This window comes from Pleurodeles waltl, chromosome 8 (genome assembly GCF_031143425.1).
Source record: "Pleurodeles waltl isolate 20211129_DDA chromosome 8, aPleWal1.hap1.20221129, whole genome shotgun sequence".
Lineage (NCBI taxonomy): Eukaryota > Metazoa > Chordata > Amphibia > Caudata > Salamandridae > Pleurodeles > Pleurodeles waltl.
In genome coordinates, this window is record NC_090447.1 from 1,502,597,683 (window position 1) to 1,502,620,537 (window position 22,855).

Consider the following 22,855-nt stretch of genomic DNA (forward strand, 5'->3'; position numbering starts at 1 on the left):
GTTTTAAATTCCCCATTACTGTATTGCACCCACTCACACAATCCTATCCCTATGCCCATGTTAATTTTAATGTGAACTGAAGGAAAAAAAATAAAAAAATCGGTCAGATGTAAACCGGTCCTGTTGGGATAAATACGCTGAATTGGGGTGGGGGTGGTCCAAAACCTTACATCTCAAATGAACATGTGCCATGTCCCAGGATGGAAAAAAATCAACTACCATTCATTCTCTCAACTAACAAAACAACTTGATTCCAGGGTAGGTCTTCAGTGAGATCTAGAATCAAAAGGAATAACAGATCATTTTAGATTTTCATTACAGAACAAAGCACCTGGAAAATGCGACAACAGAAGCACGAGATAATTGAAAAGTCATCTTAGCACAGACAGATCACAGAAGCGCAAAGGTCTCACTGGCTACCAATGTATTCTACTCCAGAATGAGTGGGGAAGCTGTGTTTGTATGTCCCTCAGCTGGTGAAGAGTATTAAAGAGAACTTTATACCTCAGCAGGAGCCACTGTACTTACTGTATCAAAAAGGCTGCCATGAGTGGGCGTAGATAAGTTTTAACCCAAGGATCATTTAGCCGACAGACGTTTAGTCTCCCTCAAGGCAGTTACATTGTCATCAAAGTTCCAGATACCCTGTGGACAAATTTGGTATGAACTGACCAATGCTCCCATCCCCAACGCATCATGAATAGTACATTCCATTGCAAGAAGTAAAATAAGGAATTCACAGTCCATCCATCTTTTCAGTGCCATTCTAGATCAGAATCCTACCACACCCACAGTTTTCAAAGACATCCTTTTAAGACAGTAGACTCAAAGCAACACAAAAGAGATAGCAAATGTTCGAAATTCTGATGCAGGACAAGAACCACTGTTTGGTTGCCAAAATGCATAAAGCTATTGCGACTTCTCCTTGCCACGCGGCCACACATGGTCGACAAATGGCCTTGATCTCACACGACGTAGGTCAAAGTCCACCTCCCTTAGCACCCTGAAAGCACCTGGATACCAAGTGTAGATGGTGCTTGGAACTGGAAGGAAATCTTAGTGTGAACACGAGGAGAGCCTCAGGGAACCACTTTTCTGTTCACAACTCAGAGAAAAGTCCTTACTAAAAAGTAACAGTTAAATTGAGATTTTCCCGGACTTCCTCCAGAGTTTTACAACTTCCAACACTTAGTTTCATTTTTTTTACAAGCAGAGAGAAGCATTCTCCACCAAAGTTTATTGCGCAGCGAATTCATAGAAATGAGTGTGTTTACAACGCTTTCAGCTGTTTGTAAACTTAAAAAATACTTAGTCTTTGAGACCCGCACCCCTAGCTCAACCTTCACAACGTTGTTTGCACTCTGTACACATCTGAAACACTGATCTAAATTTACATAGGGATGCTTCGCAGGAAACTGCATTTCTGCCACATTTTTTGCGCTCAAGTTTCGTTATCACAGCCCAACAGAGAAGGTGTAACACCCACTTGCACGCATCTTCTACAATTTGACCACTAGTTAGTATACTCCCAGAAAACAACGCATTGATTTATTTGCCAGTAAACTGTTTTGGCCATATCTCATTGCGTACGTGGCATACACGCAGTGGGAAAACTTGTGTACAAATAAAACAAAGCCCACAACGGCATGCCCAGCAATTGATCACATTACAATATTTGCAACAACTGCTGCACACTTACTTTTCCTACACCAACCCACAACAAGCACTGGAAATGGCAATAGGTCTGGCTTTTAAATGAATGTGGCTCATCAGCCAAAGAAGGGTTTAGGCCAGAGTTCTCCAACAAGTATATTGGGAGCTGCTTGTAGCTCTCCACCTACCTGTAAGTAGATCTCTGTGTGCAGACCAGCCTAATAAATTAGAAACTTTTGCTTTGTTGAGTTGTTACAAGCCTGCCAAATTTGAAAAATACTATAGTTGAGATGAAATGTGTGCATTTGCAGAACTCATAAGCTGATATTTGGAGGAAAATGGTTGCATTTTCAAAATATATTTAAAGTTGATGCAAGTGATGAATCATGTAGCAGTGGAGAGACCTACTGCTAATTTTTCCTTGGTGCCAGGGGCATTGCAGCTATGGCAGTCGAACATTAGCTATGAAAAGGCATTCTAAACTGAAACATCCTTTTAGGGTCGAGCGTGCAAAGCATTCTATCCCTGTTGTAATCACTCTGTGGGCTTTTAACCACACCCATGTCATGCCCATCAGTTTGGTTGATTTGTGGGCTTGCCTTTTAAAATTCGCTTGATTTAATTAGTGAAAGGCATGCATACGTCATGCCTTTTCCGGTGCTTAGCCCGCCCCAAGCACACCGACCAACTACTGAAAACATACGAGGCTCCATGTTTTCCGTATGGTTTCTGGACTACTTTTTCTTTCGTAGGCAGCATGATCTCGCTGGGCATTAGCATGCGCTTTGCATGCCATTGACCCTGTTACATGGATAATTGCATTTTTGCCGGTTACAAGGATAATTGTACTTTTGCCAATACGTTTGACTGTGAGCGAACTTTGTGTTTCCTTTTGTGTGTCTGCTTCGCACTCATGGCGGCTGTCGGCTCGCTTATGTGAAACTGTTTTACTTTTTATTTTTAGTTTATGTGGCAAGAAAAATCCAGTTAGCAGTTTACAACGCTAATAGCTCTAACTCGAGCAAACGCAAGACCCACTGCATTGCAAAAGCTTGTTTACATTACAGCTGACAAACGTAACTGATGCACCAAGGTGACCACTGCTGGTAATCTTTCATGGAGTAGCCACTGATGCATTTTGTCTGATGTGCTCACTATATTGAACCACTAATAATAGTAATAGCTCTGGGTGATTTTCACTGAAGATGAGTAGCTGTTGTTACAGAAAAGTTGGGAGACCCCTGGTTTAGGTATTCAATCAGTCATCATACATGCACTCTGCCACGCATCTTAGCAGTCATGTGTCCATTCATCCACCCACTGACTCATGCTTGCATTCTCCCAATTACACAACCACAATAAAACATATACACAAACTCAAGAACATAAGGAAGATAAATTACTATAGCAAAGGAAAACATGCTGCAGAGTGAATATTGCAGCCATATGCTTGCAATAACACGATTACTAATTATCAGAGCAGGTGGCACTTTTACAAGGTGTTTCATTGTTTTGAAATTCCTGCTTGGCCGCCACTGCTAGAATGTGTGTTTTGATCATATAAGAATGGTCAAAAAGTAATGCTATTGACAATACTATTCCACGACGATGGTCTTGTCTAGAGGCTATTTTCTCGTGGGATGTGCACAAGGCAGATGAAATGAACAGTAAGCAAGTAGCCTCTTAGCACTGCCTGGGGAGCCATGGAGTGCTCTGAAATAATCAAAATAAAAAGATGAGAAGGAAAGAAATGAGAAGACAAAATGGTAACTTGAAAGACTGGTGACACTGAAGCGCACCTTTTCAGGTTGATGTACATGTGGTCAGAAAATGACAACACTCAGGGAAATACAACCAATGTTTGAAGCTGCTGACACATTTATCCATGATGAACGTTATGATGGATGCATGCACGGTGCATCAGCCACTGGCTATTTGGCCATGTGATTAATAGCATTTTTGTGAGAAAATATATACTGGAAAAAACAAAGGTTACAGGGACGTTATAGTTAGGTTCTGAATTTATTCGTGGAAAACCATAGTAAGTCAGGAGTTATAGTTATGGTTAACTCAAGTAACTATAACTCACGTCCTAAGGTAACTATAACTTGTGACCCTGCAATGCACAGTTTTCTCATCAATAACTTAATTGCAAACGTTGCAGTGATAATATCAATGATGCCACAGAAGGTGTCATCAATGAAGTGATATGTTGGGTAATTAGTTGTGCGTGGCGAGGCCATGAGTTATAGCATGTTTTGGGGCAAGTGTTTGATAGTAGGTTAGGATGCTTGGCAGCAGTACACACAGACCTAAGAAGACTAGAATGAGTCAAACAGATGCATTTAGGCTAGTAAGATACAGAAGTATTACACTTACAATTACTCACTCACATATGCATTCAGTGGCAAGATACACAGATCTCGAAATAGCTAAGTCAAGTTCCCCATTACTCGCAATTTCAATAATCAATACACTACAGCTAGGCCTGTTCTATCAGGTGTGCAGACAGCACTACACGAACAAGTACAAGGAGGGACAGAAGTCTACAAGCAACAGTAAAACCTTATGATCTCTCCTTGCACCAGCATTGCAACTCCTGCTACTTTAAGAGGCGGGCGTGGGGGAGGGGTGGACTCATAATGCCATTCCCTGGTGTACATCTGAAGTGGGCATTGCAAAAAGTGGTGGATTTCCAGGGAGATTTCTTTCTCTTTCGCTGTTGCTTACCCTAGGAGTAAGCTAAATCCACTTCACCTGCATTCCCATTTGATCAGTACCAATGACCATAAACAAGTGTTAATCATTTAATGTTTTGCAACTACGAAAGCGATTGAAGGGTGTTGACAAAATGCCTTGTGAGGTGCAATGAGGGGTGCACACATTCCTAACAGGCTTCAGCAAACACAATATGTCGCACCTTTCAATTCTGTTACCAGACCTTTCAGCTTTGCCAATCTTTCTGGCAACATCAAAAAGGAAAGCTTGGTCGTCGATGCGTAACAGCTATGGTAAATAAAACAAAATTGTGATGATGTATACTTGTTCAATAGTCATGGCGAAAAGTCGATTTTGATTTTTTAGTAAAATTTAATATTCCAAGATGGCGGCCACCTACCTTTGAGAGGTAAATTTAAAAAAATATTAAAAAATGAGCCTAAGCACAATTTTTAGGAGAGGAGTGCCCCAGCTGCAAGTTGTAGCTCCCAGGACTTAAAAAAAGAAACTAATAAAAAAAATACAAAATATTTTAACTGAGGAAACAGAGAGTCTGGGTTGGAAGTTGAGTTTTGAGAGGCAGGATTTGAACATACAAGCTAGGATGGTGGGGAGAGGGGTAACAGAGCATGGTGGGGAGAGGGGTAACAGAGCATGGGGGGGGGGCAAAATGGGGAAAGTTGCTCCCAGATGAGAGCAAAAAAAACATTAGCATTATCATGGAGTGCTGAAAACAAAAGATAAAAATATTTCTCTGGTGTAGATCAAAAGGATGATAAAGAAGCTATGCTTTAGGGCAGGGACAAATACAAAAAGAGGAAGGAAAATTATTAAGTCTAAGCAAATAAGATTGACATAAAAGTCAACCCATAACAAGCCAAGTGCTTACAGAAAGTCCAGTACAGGTATTGGTAATTTCCATTTAGGTCTTCGACAACAGACAGCAGCTAAAAGTCTGTAGGCGAGACCAGAAAAAGGCCTGGCAACATGCGTACTTCTAATTCCTAAACCAACTGCAATGCCTATTTTGCACAGAGCTCACACTAAGCAACAACAAAGACACCTAATCCAAAAATCTGTTGTCATATATAGTGCTTTTTGAAAAGCCAGAATTGTTCCCTACCTTAATTACTGAGTTTTACACTCACTTTCTCTAGAGCACTAGGCTAGTCAAAATAAAATCCTCAATAAAATCCTCATTCTTCAGTTGCTCTAAATAATCTTTATGGTGATTCCCAAGCTTTCAATCAATAGGGACATGTATCAAGTACAGCACATAAATATTAATTTTATCATTTTAGTTGTTTGTATCTTCCCCTTTTCATAGGAAAACACACTGCACAAGCATATATACTGTATAAATCGTGTTTTGATGTTTTAAAGTAATTTGTTGTGTAAGCGATCACACTTTTAGACTATTTGTTTAAGTGTGGTTTTTTACAACATACCTGTTAAACAGGTCTAGTGCTAACAGTTTACTCAAAGTAGGCTTGAAGTTCGACCCTATAAGCCTTTTTCTAAAACCAGACTCTTTCAGCCATTGGTTTAAGACTCTGTCAATCATGTCATGGCTCAGCCCAATGGAGTATTCACCTCTCACCTGATGATACTTGATGTTTGTGGGAATCCTTCCACTGAACTGCAGGAGGGACTACTTTGCAGCCATAGCTGTCTTTTAGTCTCGGTCTAATTTGCTAATACTGCAGGAATTAGTACATTAAACCAGACCTAATGGCTTTGGTAATGCTCGTCTATCATGCCATGAGTTTATCCCAATACTACAGGAGAAGCCATGTTCTCCTGTCAACTTCAGAAGCTGATGCCTAAAGGATGAGTGCTGGGATTTTCAAACATTTAAATCCACACAGTCATTGTTTTTATTCCCCAGTGAAAGTTGTTCGGGGATTTAAAGATTGCAGCTGCCCCGGTCTTTTCAGAAGTTTATAAATAATGGACTTGTGGAGTTCACTTTAAAACAAATAAGGAAACAATCATCAGAGAGATGGCATCCCTGATGTGTAGATTTTACTAGTCGATTTCAAAAGAAAGAAAACTATTAATCTTTAAATTGGTAACAGTTTTAGAAAAAACAGTTAAAATGTATCTTGGAGCGTCTTGATCAGTCATTTGTTTTCCTGAGATCTAAGCATCTCTAAGATGAGTCTATGAACTATTTTCTGAATTAAGCATAGACCGATTTTATGTACAACATATCCTACTCAATACACTACCATGTGTGCCTGTCATTGATAAACCGTCTCTAGCATAGTTAACTGATTTCGTGAGTGTGTCTTCTAGTCACATTGCAAGTAATGGGTCTGCACGAGCTACCTCTCTCCTCTCTTGTTGCCAGGTTCAGCTACTGATTTCATAGTTTGTTTGCCCTGTAGACTGACAGATAACCTTGGTTGTAAAACTTAGACAACTCATCCTTTAAATTTTGAAAAACAAATTTGGAAAGCCATCAGGCCCCAAGGTTTTGGCATTTAAAAAACAAACTATGGCAAAGCGAATAGGTCTTGCCTTTGTGAGGCATTAGCCGATCTTTTGACTTTATCAACATTTTCACTGTGGCAGTAGAATGTTAGCAAAAAATAGACAATACAGACAGCATTAAAAAAAAGCAGTGTCGAGCAGCCCCATTACGATGATTTATATGTGCACTTTAGTCATCACGAATGCGCATTAACGCATCATGATGCTGTAGAAGACCAGCATGATGACGAATATGCGCCCATGCGTCACCACGCACTCGGACTTATGCATCATGATGATGCAAATAACTTTTTTTATCCTTCAAAAATGGCCGACACTAAGCTTGAACTGTTAGAAAGAAATGAGCAGGATTGGGAGGGATGTGCGAAGCTCAAATAAGCTGCGGGTACAGTGAGCAACACGTAAGCAGGGAGGACAGGGGCGAGGGGGAGGAAGCAGCCCAAGAAAGCAAGGAAAAAGCATCCCCTCACATAGAGTTTGCAGAGAAAAAGAAAAAAGTAATCCTTCGTATAAAGGCAGTCAAAGGATACAATGCAATCAGAAGAACAGTAATTAAGCTATGCTCTAGGGGAGGGACAATCACAAGAGGAGGAAGGAACGCCACCGAATAGGACGCGAGCAAATGAGACTTACAAGAAAATCAACCCATGATAAGCAATGGGATGATCCAAAGCCCACTGTGAGTACTGGTATTGTACACAATAGGTCTTTTGACAAGACCGGTAGAACCACATAGATAAGCACACAAATAACCGCATAGTGGGTAGAGAGGGAGTCTTGCTGGAGCCTTACATAAAAATGTTGCCTTCAATACAGATTTTTAAAGTTGCGAATCCTTCTAACATTCTGGAATCTCTTACATTCCTTCATTCATAGTTTTTACATTATATATATATCTCTTCGGGTTTGTAGGATTTCATATGAGGCCAATAGTTGACATGCGGTATTGCCCTTCTCTTTCTAAAGCTATATTCTTTTAAGAACATTTGTTCCATTCCTTTAAACAGAAAGGAATACCAGTTTTTGCCCCAGTGCCTTTGAATCAAGTGACAAAAGGTTTTACAATAAGTGGTTGTGAAGGCTGAAAATACATTGTGCATGGGCAGAAATGATGCTGCATGTGTACACATTGCTTTGTTTAAACACATCTACTCATTGCCAAGTCTGTGCATGGGCCTGTTCAAGGACTTGTTTCATGCGCCATATCAGCGCATCTATCACTCACCAATAAATGCAGTTAGATGTGAGCCGGGAGCAGCGACTGTTCCTCTTTGGCAGTCAAGATGTGGTGTAGGTTTGCTACAGGAGACAGTGCAAACTCCAAATGAGGACAGGAGCATAATGCCCATACAGTAAGCTCAAATACCCTGATGAAAATGAGGCAATAGATACGTTCAATAACACAGAACCAACAAGCCCTGTACAAGAGATTGTGGCCCATGAGCCACGTAGGTGGAAGTGCCACATGTGTGCCCACCTAAGCATACCGGGTCCCTCCACCCACATGGTTTGTCCGCAAGGAAGGACACAGGGACATACATCATGTGAGCAAGAACTACTAGCTACAATACTTATGCTTACAGAAGACACTGATATCACTTTAGACTCTGGAGAGATTATGTATTGAATTTAATAAGTATCTACAATTTGAAGTAGATCTGAAATTAAGTCAGTCATATGAGGCTCTAATCGTTAAACTAAGGGTACAATCTATAACTTCATTTTTTTCCTATTCAGGCCCAACTGAAAGTAGTGGTGTACAAATGTGTATGTCAACCAATTGTCTGCGTAGTCTATGCGTTCCGCAATATTGTGCATTTTCAGTCCCTATCAAGTCCTTGAGCAAATAGCCCTTTTTGTAGTCTGAGTTGACAGCCCAGCTGTCGCCAGACAATTATGAGAGAATCATCAGGAGAGGGGTTTTAACTCTGCTCACATGTTGGGATCCAGAAGTACATGTTTTCATTGGGCAGATGTTGCGTGCTTCCACAAAAAAGAGCATGCCTTCACACAGCTGTGATCATTTTGTTTATTTATCCAGCTACCTGAGCTTTAACTTTCAGGGGCAAACATGTGCCATTGTAAAGCTATTAAAGTGTCTTAGATAACTAGATAAGGTATGGTGTTTTTATTTGGCAGCAGCACAGGTGAGAAGAGGGCAGTCATTAATCTATATTGAGTTTTAAGTCTGGCTTGACAGTTCAAGTGTCACCTGACTTTTCAACCTACACCAATATTATTCTGCAGTTCTTTCCTTTCCACAAATACACATCCATACCCATGCTATCTACTTCTAATGCTTCACAATAAAATGCAACATTCCTTTACAACCTGACCTATTGGTATTACCAATGCGTATTTCCTAGTTTGTTTTAGGCCTCATGTTTGGTGGGATCTGTTTATCTTTTCCTGTACAGCACTCCTGTGGCCCAGGTGTAGAGGCTGTGGCAATGATTTAGTTGCGACCGCAGCAAGGCCACACAGCGAAGGTGCCAGCCACGCACCTAAGGCTGTGTGCGCCCCTTGGTGCCTGGACATTGCCTGCCACCCAAAATGCTGCCCTCAGGCTATCTAGCTTCACTCTTCAAACATTCAAATTCTAAACCTATTGGTAGATTACCAAAAGCCAGTGAGACTCTATACCTTAAATTCCCACAATATTGAACTGCTTGACAGTGAATGAGCCAATCCTTACAGTATAGACCCTGGAAACTCAAAGTACGGCCCGCGGGCCTCATGCAGCCCCTCTGACCTTTACATGCGGCCCCCTGGGCAACAGGAGCACTGGGCAGCTAACATTAAATAGACACACAATCATTTATTTCAAACTTAATTGGTGTTAAAGAAAGGAAGTGACTTTAGAGGGACTCCTGCACTCCTCTTTAGAAACGCCTTCATTTTTAAGTACATCTTGCAGTATAAGTGTAAAAGTAAGACAGTCTCTTCAAAATTAAAAAAAAGTGTATTTAGTTAATATGCAGAACCTTTTCGCCTTAGTACAATTTATTTTATCAGTGCATTGAGATGTATTCATTTAGAGGTGATAGTTTTCAAACATAAATTTGGAAACATTAATTCTTCCCTTTACCCTGAGAACACCACCAATAGTAAATTAAAGAGGCAAGTCACTTAGTATGTGCACTTTATGGTTGGCCTGGGTTCCTATCATACATGAACAACATTATAGTTTATCAAATCAAACATAGAAGCAGGTTTTGTGCAGCGCACCCTATGAATCGTATTTTGAGGTCCTCTTAAATGTGATAATGCAGAAAAAGGAGGAAAAGTGAGATTAAACAATTGCCTAGGATCACACAATTTGGAAAAGGGGGTAAGCCGGGATTAATTCCAGGTTTTCTGGTTTCCTATTGTTTATTTCAGCCACTAGATGTATATCCTTGCTTCTCCTACACCTACCTTGCCACCAATCCCCCAGCCACCCCACCCCACCCAACTGCCACAGCCCTGGCATCAATGCGGCCCCCAGACACATCACAGACCAAACTTTTTGGCCCCTTGGAAAATGTTTGCGAGTACCCATGGTATAGACTAAAACAATGTTGGGAACCCATAAATCATACCTTAATGAAACCTCTATGGCTGCCTATGAAGGTTTGAATAAACTTGCCACGCATTTCCTACAAGAAACTTCAGGAGTCCAGCTGTCCTCCAAGGAAGGGCATGGATTATCCACAGCTGGCACACAGTTCTAGAACCCACTATCAGTGTAAATCGATCATGTACTAGCGAGCCAATCTTCTGGAGATTTCTAAAGACATAGGGCCTGATTACAACTTTGGAGGAGGTGTTAATCCGTCCCAAATGTGACGGATATACCACCAGCCGTATTACGAGTTCCATAGGATATAATGGACTTGCAAACAGGCCCATAGTGTTTCTACTAGTCTCACACTAGACATTCAGCCAGGGTTGATGTAACCAAAATGAGTAAAAAAAAAAAAAAAAAAAAAAAAAAACGCTTTCTACAATTTGAAAAGAAAATGAAACAGATAGGCCTTCGATGAAACAGAGAACCCTAGCTCTATCATCTGTCTAGACTGTTTATTTCTTGGAGCTCTTAGTCACAGAAATTATAGGAAGTGAGTGAGTACTTAATCTTGTTTTTGAGAAACCTGAAGCTTGGCTACATTTGTTTTTGCCTTTTACCTTTTGCGTAAGCACAAATGCTGCTGCACTTGAAATGTAACTAGTGTTGTGGCAGCTGCCAACACAACTCATCTAAAGTAGCTCCTCTATTTAAACAGAAGTCTATAAAGCAAATGTTGTGTATATAAAGACTTTACAGTTGTTAAATAATAATAAGCAATTAAAAGGCTTTGCAAAGACAGTCGTACAGCATCTGCTCAAGTTTTTTTAGAAAGTAAACAAACCTTTTAAATCTGGCCTCTTGAAGATGAGTAATATCAACATATCATATTGTGTGTTGCGTGTAATTTAACTGGCATAATTTCACAAAGTTCAAACAAAAGATGTGAAAATTAAATTAAGAATGAGAAGAAGTAATGGCTAAAAGTAAAAAATAAAAAGCACTGGCAAACACAATACGTCTCATCTATGTGAGAGCTATTGGCTTTGCCAATGGCTTTTAGCCATGTTTATCGAGGCTACTGTTCAGCGTGGTTAAAAGTAAGTGATCGGGCGCAGACTGCAGTGGCGTAGAGTGGCGTACAGTCGAGTGGCACTGTGTCGAGAGGTGCAGAAAGCCACTGTGTGGAATGGCACAGAGTGGTGTAGGGTAGAGTCGACTACAGTGGCAGGGAGTGGAGTAGAGAGGAGTAGTGTAGAGTGAGGTGGGTGTGGAGTGGGATAGATTAGAGTGGAGTAGTATAGATTACAGTGGAGCAGCATAGATTAGAGTGGACTGATGTAGAGAGTGCAGTGGATCAGATTGGAGTGGAGCGGCCTAGAGTAGAGTCGCAGAGTACAGTGGCATAAAGTACTACAGTTGTGGGTGTAACTAAAGAGTCAACAGAGATGACAGAGCAAAAGCACAATGAATAAGAAGCCATATGCCTGTGTTAAAAGTAGGAAAGCACAATGCACTTCCAGAAATAATACTGAAACGCTTATAAAATAAAAATAAAAGTGTGTTGCAAAAAGACGAGGGATAAACAGACGAGGAAGAACGCATGTGCTTGGTCCATGCTCCAGGGAACCACTAACAAAAGAAATGAAGAGAAGCCTACGGGAGCCCAGCCATCCAAAGACTGCAAGTGAGTGACAAGGAAACCAACTAATGGTATGCTGTGGGCGGGTTGCAAGTCCACTGAAATGTAAACAATTCGTCTCACAGCACACCGCATGTACTGTGTAGGTGAGACCTAAAAATGGATCTCAGAAATTACAATCTTTGCATCATTTTTAATTTATGGATTATGTTCTTTGTTGCTTTCTGTGTTGCTGTCACACATTTACAAAGATTTGGTCGATTGGCCATAGCCCCAGCACATGATCCCATCTTAAAAATTCAGATACTTGGTAACAAACTCCAGATAAAGATAGAAGAAGGAAACTGAAACTCCTTTTAAAAACAGAGCCTAATGAAATGCAGTGCTCTATCTTTGTTTTAGCAGAATGTATATTAACATTGGGATCATATGTATGTTATTTGCTCGTATTACGCTGTGGTCGTGTACTGGGGAAGATCTACAACCCTGAAATCAGCATCACCCTGTGATGCTAGAGTAATACCATGCACAAGGCATGTGCAATGCCTTGGATTTCTGTTTATTTTGCAGTTGCTGGACAAGCGTGACTAAATCCCTATGGTAATGCAAAAATGTGTTTTGGTTAGTTTTACAAGGTCTTAATGGTAGGATTTAGCTTGTTTCTAACAGCTCTTGGTTTTAGCAAATAGGACAACGGAGTAAACTGGTGTTCAGTCGGTAGGCCACTCTTCACATAATATGGCACAGTCGAAAGGCCGGCATCACACCTAAGGCATCCATGCAAGACTAGATTAGCATTTACAACTTCGAGTAATACAGTTCACAACTGAACCGCTGACCCACATCTTTGAGATCGCCGACATGCAGGCACCTAGTACAGCCCGCTCTTAATGAACTAGTGAGACGTTCACTTTGTTGCCTGCAGTATACAGAAGATCGCTTTTGTTGGATGGAGCAGATCTGCAGTGGGCTACATGACGAGAGCCTCTAACACCAAGTTCATAAGCCATACCCACCACCCCCCAGAACAGAAACAAATACAACACATCAGTATTTTTAACTGTTCAGTGGCTTCTGTCAACCAAGTCAAGGGTTATCTAGCCAGGAGTCCATTTCCAGCCAAGTGATCGGTTCAACAGTTGGAATTCAGCCCTTCAGCATCTCCCTCTTCTACTCCCTCTTTAGAGTTTGTACCTCGTGTGCCAACTCCCTGGCCCCGCTCAACCACAGTGCCACAACAAGATCTAATCCCCAGGCCATTTGGTACATAGATGAAAACCAATACAAACAACTGAAGAGCAAATGAGAGTAACCCAGAACTATGCAGACAAGAATTTGTTCAAATCCCCCCCCATCCACCTGAGAAGCTCCCACCAAAAGATCCAGACCACCAAATGGACTAATCTAGCGTACTGTATCAATGCCAGCACCAACAGAAGAAAGGACTTTGTCACCATTGTGAAGGTTTCATCCTATCACCCCCCACCCCCAAGCAGTCTTAGCAATTCAAACAATGAAAAAATCCTGAAAAGAACAAGGATTTAACTTCGCAGTAGAAATAACACAGAATAGCAGCTGTGAATGGATGAAAGCATTGTTTCGGTGTCCTGTGGACATTGAGACTCCTAAACTAATTTTCCACCATGACAAACTTCACACCATATCACAAACAAAATCCTTAAGTATTCAACTTTGCTATCCAGTGCTGCCAGGCTTTCATACCATGATAATGCATTTTGCACGCAAGACAGGCTTGGTTGCGTGCAAACACGACTGCATTTAGCAATAAGGATGTGTGTAATAGGCACAGGGCCTAGAAAAGCGGACTCATCACTTACAATGGCAATGCTAGCAGTTCTATGTGCAACCAACATATTTCTTGTTTAAAAACTCCACATTTTTATCACAATTCAAATTAAGAGGGCAGGGAAGGAAAGCTTTAACCTCTTCTTGTTTGAGTGCTGTAAATGCAGCTGCAGGGGGAGATGCTCCTGTCGAGATCCCTATTGCAAGGAAATACAGCCAATATCGTTTGCTTCCATGGTTTCTGTATGCTTCCCCAAAAGGGGTATATATGGTTGATACCTTCTGTAGCAAAGCAGACCATTAGTGACCCCTCCTCAATCCATAAGACACCATTAGTGATAAAGGTATATAAAGCTACGGGCGAAGGGGCAGAGCTAGTCACGTGGACCACTTGCTGAGGGGAGATGCTGAAGGGCTGAATTCCGACAGTATTAGGCATGCGGGGAAACCATACATGATGGCCTGACATAATTAAGAGTTAGTAAATAACTACAGCCATACATGTTAGGTGGCTGCCAACATTCACACATATCAGCAAGCGAATTAATATATGAGTAGCATGAAATGTGTGGCGAAATATGATGGGGGTTTACCTAACATTTGCCCTAATTTTCATATTACCTGCTGTTTTTTTTAATAATAACTGTAATTATTCTGATAGATATAATTTATAGGCCAATACTGCATGATACATAACTTATAATTGAGAAATAGCATTGACTGTGGGTGCATATTGAGTTAGGTTTTTTTATGGCCAGGGCACAGATTATCATCACCTGCAGATAAGAGATTCTCAGACAGGTTTGTCTAACTCCCAGCACCTGATGTCCCAACGAGCATAATTGTCCAGAAAGAATATAAGAGACTATCTCTCACCGAAAAGGTAGATTTCCTTGTGGAGCTGTAGGAATCTGCCAGGAGTGACTTCAACGATCACAACATTGGGCTAGCCTTCAATGTGGCCCCCAGGAGTGGTCCTCTCTGCCAACCTCGTCCTCTAGCGCTACTTATCCTGCCCGGCTGTGACTGCATCAGTACCAGTACTCTCCTTGACAGAGGAGAGGTGCAGGCACTGAGAAGGGAAAATATAGAAGTACCGGTACTGGGTACCGGTGAGTACCGCCCCATTTAAAGCACTGAGAGGGATAATTGAGGAGCAACCTCTTACTGTTGGGGGTCAGCGGAGCGTCCGGTGAGTGATGTGTAGAAGTTGCTTTTGCTAAGGGTGTTTGGAATCTTGTTTTTTGCTGACGAGCTGCAGAAGTCGAGGAAGAGTGAGGCACACTTGGGACCACGTCACAGAGGAGCGCCGCACCGCATACAGGATGCAGCAGGAGACGCGAGCCTGCAAGGAGAGCGGAGTTACCTACCCGCATGCCCACCCTGGTGCCCGCCCATACCCCTGCCCGCTCCCCTGCCACCCATCTGGCATCCGTGTGCGGTGCCGCGCAGAGTGTAGCGCAAAGTTGGGCAGCAACGGAGATGGCAGCTGATCAAAGCTGAACAGAGCTTGCGCTGGAGTCGGCAAGCTAAAGGGGAGGAGGTGGAGGTATGCAAGCTCTGAGGTGAGAGCTCTTGAGCGGCACTGTTTGACCCCTGCCCTGGTATCCGGCAAAAGGGTGGGCCCTTTGAATGCTCGCATGCTCCCCCCATTCATTCTAGCCTACTTTATGACATTTCCATCATTTCTATTGCTACAGTAGAGGTATTGCTAGTAGATGCTGGTTGTGGCTGGGATTGGGATAAGGAATGCTCAGAGCCGCGGGTTCTGTAGGGTGCGGCAGAAGCGGGCAGCACTAGGTTGGTGTGATTTGCCTTACCTTCCAGACCTGCCCGCCTATCGCCTCTCCCCTCCCCCGCCTCCTTCCTCCCTCACCTTCCTTTCCCAGGAATCCAAGGACCTCAAGGACTCCAAGCAGACCCTCAGGCTGACCCCCGGTCCTTTTGGATCCAAAAGTACTGTAATGTGCTTACTCAAGCACTTCAGTACTCCAGCATTAAGGATTAAGGACTAAGGATCAAGCCATAGCATGCCCACCCAAGCACCCAGGCAAGGGATCCAGGATGCAGGGACAGGATAGGACAGGACCAAGCCCCATCAACAGAGTGCAACTACATTCACTGGATCAGAAAGGATCAAAAGGGATTAATAAGGGCAGCACCAGGGCACATAATACCCAATGGTAGAAGGCTACTGAAAGACTGATGGGAAAACACAGACAAGTAAACAACAAAGTAAAGCAATAAAGGAAATAAAAGAAAGTAGAGGAAAGTGAATAGTCAGGAAATTTCATAACTAAAAATTCCCCAAACTTTCAAAATGTATGGAACAAGGAGAAAATCAAAGAGGGACAAGGAAGCCCTAATGTGCAAAAGAAACCACTCATGCGCCATGTTGGAATCAGTAATATGATATCCCGTATATGACGCAGAGGCTGTCCCAGACGGTCTGACATTGCATTGTGTGCAACATAAATGCGATCACCAAACAACTCAACTACATCCAAGAACGCTAGTAGGAGAAGGTACTTCCAGCTAACTCAGCCCATGGTTAGAAAACTTAACTTGCACACTGCTGTACAATGCAGTCACTGTACGGTTTTAGTAAAATGCTTTAGCTGCTGAACTCCTTCCCACTACAGGTTTGAATAATAGACAATTTAAGACCATGACAATTGCTCACTCATAGCAGAAACCAAGAACACTATCTTTTTTAATGATAGTAGGCAACTACAAGAGTAAAGGCTTTGCACTCAACAGCAGCCCTCTTCCAATGAAACGTTGGCTTACTATCACGCCCATGTCTACCCCGCCTGCAGCACCGAACGCTCAAATGACTGGAGCTCTAAGATTGTTCGGTATATTTAATAATGCAACAAGCAAACGACGCAGTCAACAAATGATGTAACTTTTTTCTACGCTTATGTTAACACCCTTAACTCAGGATAAAGATGATACATTGGCAATCAACCTATCTGCAGCGGCTCTCTGCAGGAAACACACATGGAAATGCCGCCAGAGGACATGGCTGGGCTTGTTGAACCACTGAACAGTAAACGCCAGTGAATTTTTCAGGACATATTAAGTTTCCCAGTTTATTGTTTTGCACGGATAGAAAATATGTTTCTCTGCTTGGATTAAATGCAGAAAAGAAGAATGACTGTATTCCTTCGAGTGATTCTCAATGTTATCAGAATGACCAGACTTATAGTTATGACACTGGAAGTTTATTTAAAATAAATAAATTTTAAAAAATTCAAACAAAAGATGTCACATTTCCTAATGAAGCTCAAATGGCTACAGATGTGAAGATGTTTGCAATACAGTACTGTTCCTGTTGAGTGTGTTGTATTAAACACGCATGTCTTCGAACAACACTAAAACCGCTCAGACATCCAAATAACAGTCTACACTGGTTGGTTCAATAAATGAGGAAATATATTTGCAGCAACATTTTTTTACAGAACAAAAAAATATAAATATGCCTAACTAACCACAACCCAATCAAAAAATAAATATGGACAAACGCACATAGAAATATGTATATATTTTTTAAAAAAATAAACTCGCAGCCCTTAATAACATGCACAAGCAACACTTACACTCCGTGATTTTCAGTGGAGAATTTTCGGATGCTTTCTGATTCACAACTGAATTTTATGTTTGGTGGGTGTGACCGTCGGATGCAGGGTGTCGGCGAGCTCGGCCTCAACATTCACAGAAAATCAATGCCACAGAAATGGCCACGAATCATCCCCATATTACAGGTGCTACAAGGAACTCAATGGCCTGCGCCCTGACAGCTTTCGAATGAAAGTGCATTCCCGGACTACAAGTACCAACATGCTCAAGGTAATCTGGAAAATGAGAGGAAAAAAGACAGGTTTATTCTGTTCCATTTGCTTGTTTAACTTAACTACTCTGCTGTGAGTCACATTACGTTTCAGATTTAACCATTATGTGGACGAGAAGCGAGTGTTGGGAGCAGTATCGGTGATCCTGAGCACAGTGCCCAGAGTGTGCCAAGGCCTGCCAGGACTGCTCCCTGGCAAAGCAAAATACACACTGGCAAAAGTTGACAGATCTGGCCTGCATTCCCCGAGTAAACATTAAAGAAAGCTTGCTGCAGTGAAACTCAAAAGTAAATACATACGTGAGATATAGAATTTAATGTGTGGTTATTCATCCTAATTCAGAAAAGCAAAATTGGCAGAAAACTCATAGAAGGCACAGTGATGCACCAAACACCAAGAGAATGCGAGCCAATGCACCACACCTTGCAAGTCTTAAAGAACTGGTAACATCAGGTAATGCAAATAACTGCACCCTCAAGGCAGACCTAAGGGCAAACATTGATCCAGGGCCCTACCAGGTCCTCGAGTTCTATCATTTGCCACCCGAAGAAAAGAAAACCTGCGCCTGCCTATCACCCGCTGTAGCTCCAGCGCAACATCACCTTAAGTTTGGATTCTGACACAGGAACAAAGTGACATAGTGGATACGGATGTTTTCCCTGGAGTCCTAGGGCCAAAGGTACTACTGCATTCCAACTAAATCAGCAAGTTAGAATCGCTTACCTTTCCATGTACATTGTCCCGTGCTTTATCTCTGATAGGCCCAGAAAATTGTGGTATATAATTATTTAGTTGTTGATTTCGGTTTTTTGTTGTCCAATAAGATTCTCTTCACAAATTGGTCAAACAAAGAATACTATTTCACTTGTATCGGGCTAATCCCTCAAGCAACACTTCTTACATGTGTTTCTCGGGCCACACCATTTTTAGAGCCCTCCATGTGCTTCATTTCGCTTACTGCAAGTGCTGCGGTTTTGCGAAGGGGCTAGGCACTGTGTAACTTGTGCCACCAGTAAAACTACAAAAACATGATGAACGAACACAAGTTGCAGGGATTTCTCTTTGTGATGTTGTGTCACAAAATTGGGGGTGGAGAGAGGGCTAGCTTGTAGGTTTAACACCCCAGGAACAGCTCAATCACATCCACAAAATGGAATGCGAGTTTTCCTAAAGTTGCCATTGCTCTTACCCCAAATCCCCATTGTGACCCCAGTTGAGTGTTGTGACCGAGCAGCTCTGCTTTCAGAATTATCTTATCTTCAGACTATGTCTACACGTGGAGGTATGCACATAGGGCAAGCATAACTAGTAGCAATGGAGTGCTGGACAGCGTAGGGTTCAGGAGTGCGTCTGGATAGTTCTTCGGGATATGGAGGACGGACGGTGTTGAGGCATGGTGTTCTTAGGAAAGATGAGTCTTTAGTTGCTTCCTGATCTGGAGGAGGGTTTAAGAAATTCTGAGGTTGAAAAGGAAGGTATTCAAGATCCTGGAAAGACCTATTGATAAGCCTTGATTTCTGTTTTTTCTCCTCCTTCTTTGCATCATGTCTTCTTTTTGATGACGCTCTGGATCTGGGTGTAGCGTGTTCCAATGGTTCTCATTGGGATTTTCAAAGAGTTTGTAGTCCTCTTCACCAAACCCATTAAAATAACCAGCAACTACATATTAACTCACTGCCCTTGGTTACCAGGAATCTATTCTTGGTCAAGGCTTGCAATCGATCAATCTGACCCGAAGAGATCTCCTCACAACGAAGCCCAGTGCGATCCCAACCCACGCTTTGAGACCTCCAGTTGTTACCCAATGAAAGTGGGGTGCTACTATAGAAACAGTGAAATAAGCTCTACATACAATTCACATTCGAACGAATACACTGATAAAGTATTGCATTATAATTACTGAGCATATTATATAGCTACAAGCATAGCACAAATCTGCTTAATGCATACTATGAATCAATGTTTATCAAAAAAGGAAGGACAGGAGGTCTGCAAATTGATCTGTGACAAATAGAAAATTGATAACCTTTCCAACGAGAAAACCTGGTATAAAAAGACAAATTGTTGTTGCTGAAAAACAAGATACCATTATAAATGCAGGCTTTCAGAACGCCATCTAGTAAACACTCACAAGAAGTACACAGCAAGCAGTGGCAAAGCCAACACGTTTGGCGTTGAAGCAGCCTTTGTCAATTCTTTTTTTTGTCTTTTCATGCTTTTTGAAAGACTTTAAAAACTGGCTAACAGCAAAAGTATTTTTGAGTCTCAAAAACTGCACATTGTCATGCTAGACCGCGGGACTTAAGGGAACTGTCTTTTGTGGATGTATTCCTTGTGAAAAGCAGAATGCAGTCACTCACAGTGAAGTTACCTTACGACTAGAGTGGGCTAATCGACTGTCCCTTTCTGTATTCTCGAGTGGGCCTATTAAAAACGTGAATGACACAATAACAAACCAAGGGATGAAGATGACGGGGCAGAAAGCCCCTACCAGTACATAACGCATATTATTTTAATAAATCAAGGAGATCTCGGTGAACGCCAGACCTAAAAAGTATTAAAAAAGTGCCGTAAGCAAGTAGTTCACTGAAATAGCCCCGATCGAAAAGGTTCTTCTCTTGGTACAGCTGTAATCACAAATCCAACATGCCACTAAATATGCCTGCAGTTTGCAAGGCAGAAAGAGGGGGTGATTAATAACAGCACAAATGCACCCAGGCGAGACTAGTGAAAGAGTTTCTAAAAAAAAATAATAATAATAAAAATGGCAGTGGCCAAGCAGGTTCAAGGAATAAGTTTATTGTTGCAGATCCTATAAATTCCATTCTCCAAAAACACAGGTTATGCTATGTTATTGCATCGTCCAAGAAGTGTACAGTTAATATTATTACTCAATCTTTTGAGGTCCTGCATGCAAGTCTGAAGGATAGCATTAAACAAATTAGTTAGAAGGTGTAGTAGCCAACTCATAAATAAATCCGGGAAACTGGCCGCTATCTTGGCATACCGTTCAACGGGTATCAAAATGTGGTGACTGCACTAGATGAACGCAGCGTCTATCAAACCTCTCTTTTTACTTTTTATTGACCCAACATGCATTTTCCGACCTTCTGTATTAATTTTGCATTACTCTGTTACCACCTTCAGGCGGCACTCAAATGATGCTGCCGTATTTCCCCCTATGAAAGCATCAGCTTTTGATGTTACTTCCAGAAGAGACAAGTAGCACTGACAGCTCACGTCACGTCAGCAAGACGTGGTGTCCCCATCCCTGGGCAATCGTTAAAAAACCCTTACCTTTCTGGGAGCTGCACCAATAGTTAACTTCGCTTGAACCAAAACCAACTGGCCTTTAGAACCACCAGCAAAGTTCGCCTTAAAAGACCCATCCAGTAATTGATGTCATAATACGTCACAAAACCCCAGCAGTCATCAAACAAAGGAACATTCCAGAAGGCTAATTGTTAGTGATGGTTAGAGATGCAGGACTGAGTAACGAGAAAACAGTTTTTTTGTCTTCGATTGGTGAAGTGTTTAGTATTTGGTGGGAGTGAAACACATTTTTACAAAACGGTTCCTCTGGCAGAAAAAGTAGACTGACCTGTGCCTCCATGGATGCTCATTACCACTGCAATCCAACTACCACATGCACAACTTGAGCAGTCCGTCTAGCATCCTAGGCACACGTCACCTGGGAAGTCACTCAGCACACACGTTGTCAAGCCAGCACTCAGGCACACACCTTGCTTGAGCAGTCAGTCCCTCAACAGACTGAAGCAATTGACTGTGCACATGCGTAACTCTAGTACCTTCTACACATATGCAACATTAGCAGATAAAGCCTTGTCATTTGGGCCACAAAATCCTATTCTCAACTTTTCATTTAGAAATATAAGGCTTCTGGAAAGTGCACGTCCTGGCCTTTCCAAATTAACCAACTCGACTAAAGTACCTGAATGCAAGACTATACAAAACGAAAACATATGGCAAAAAAATGCAATCGCCTGTGACAGTCACCCCGAAACCCTGCATGTGCTGACAGAGTACTACAGCTGTTTAGCTGATTCTGAGCGTGTACCCAAAGCTGCCTTCTACAGCTGTGCAGCCAGTTGTCCTTCCTCCAAACGTGTAGACAAAATTCTCTTCTGCACATGTGCAGCCACTTTCATTCATCTGTAGAGAAAATTCTCTACCATAGAAAGTTGCCTTTTAGACAAACAGACTTGACTCCTGCAGATATGCAGACACAGCTGCATCTTCCATGCACGGGTAGTTTAACTTCCCTCCTACAGCAAGTTATCCCTTTACACATATGCAAGCAGCAGTTCGGTTAACAGGAATAAAACAGGCTCCTTACACGTTTTTTTTGCAACACACATTATGACGTAACATCCCCAAAGAGTAAACTCAAATGGCACATTCCCAAGTTAAAGCCAGGCTCTCTGAATAGGTGGGAAGCAGGCTGTAAAGGGAGATACTCACACATGGAAGTGCAGAAGGGGGGTGCAGCAGGACAGTCATCAGATGAAGAAGCCTTCACAGCGCACAACGGGCAGAAAGACTTTAAGGCAATAGAGTCAGGGGAGGACTTCACACATGCACCCAGCCTTAAGGGAGTCGAGGGCGATATCAAAGAAAATCCAACTACTGCATGATGGGACACTGGGAAAAGTTGCACTAGCAGCTGCGCCTGGTTCCCGGTGCAGGAGGGGGTAGTGAATGGCGGGGGGGAGGGAGATGCTGCAGCCCAGATGTGAGGGATCCCCTCCCCTCTCTCACAACAGCCTGCTCTCTGGCAGCGACCTGCCACTGTTGCATCTGCCCAGGAGAGACGTGGCAGTGCGGGCTTGATAGCGTCATCTGCGCGCGACCTTCCCCCCGAGGCTCCGTTTGCCACTCACAAGATGGCCGCGGAGGCCGGTCACGGTGGGCAGCCATGCTGAGGCTGGCAAAGAAAGTCAGCTGGAATGCTCACCGGCGTTTGGACAACGCGGCTGCCTAACTTCGAGGGAACCGGGCAGTGTCCAATAAAAATCTAGGACGCAACAGTCCAACGTCTTCGGCCAATCGGCTCACGGGTACCACTCGATACCCAGCTTGAATGGTAGATTGACCGTCAAAATAGAAAGTTTCCACTTC

General features: G+C 42.4%; 1 protein-coding gene across 2 annotated transcripts in view; it reads right to left on the reverse strand.

Annotated features, from left to right (window-relative positions):
* The window catches only part of TMEM39A (transmembrane protein 39A), a 169,031-nt gene extending 146,433 nt beyond the window's left edge, over nt 1-22,598 (reverse strand). Inside the window, exon 1 of one of the 2 annotated variants that reach the window (XM_069202767.1) lies at nt 22,199-22,598. In XM_069202767.1, the coding sequence (XP_069058868.1) occupies nt 22,199-22,237 (39 nt within the window). In that variant the 5' untranslated portion in view covers nt 22,238-22,598. Of the gene's footprint in view, nt 1-17,464; nt 17,691-22,198 lie in introns of those variants that run through there. The other variant, XM_069202768.1, reaches the window with a different exon arrangement.
* Nucleotides 22,599-22,855: the final 257 nt, after the last annotated feature.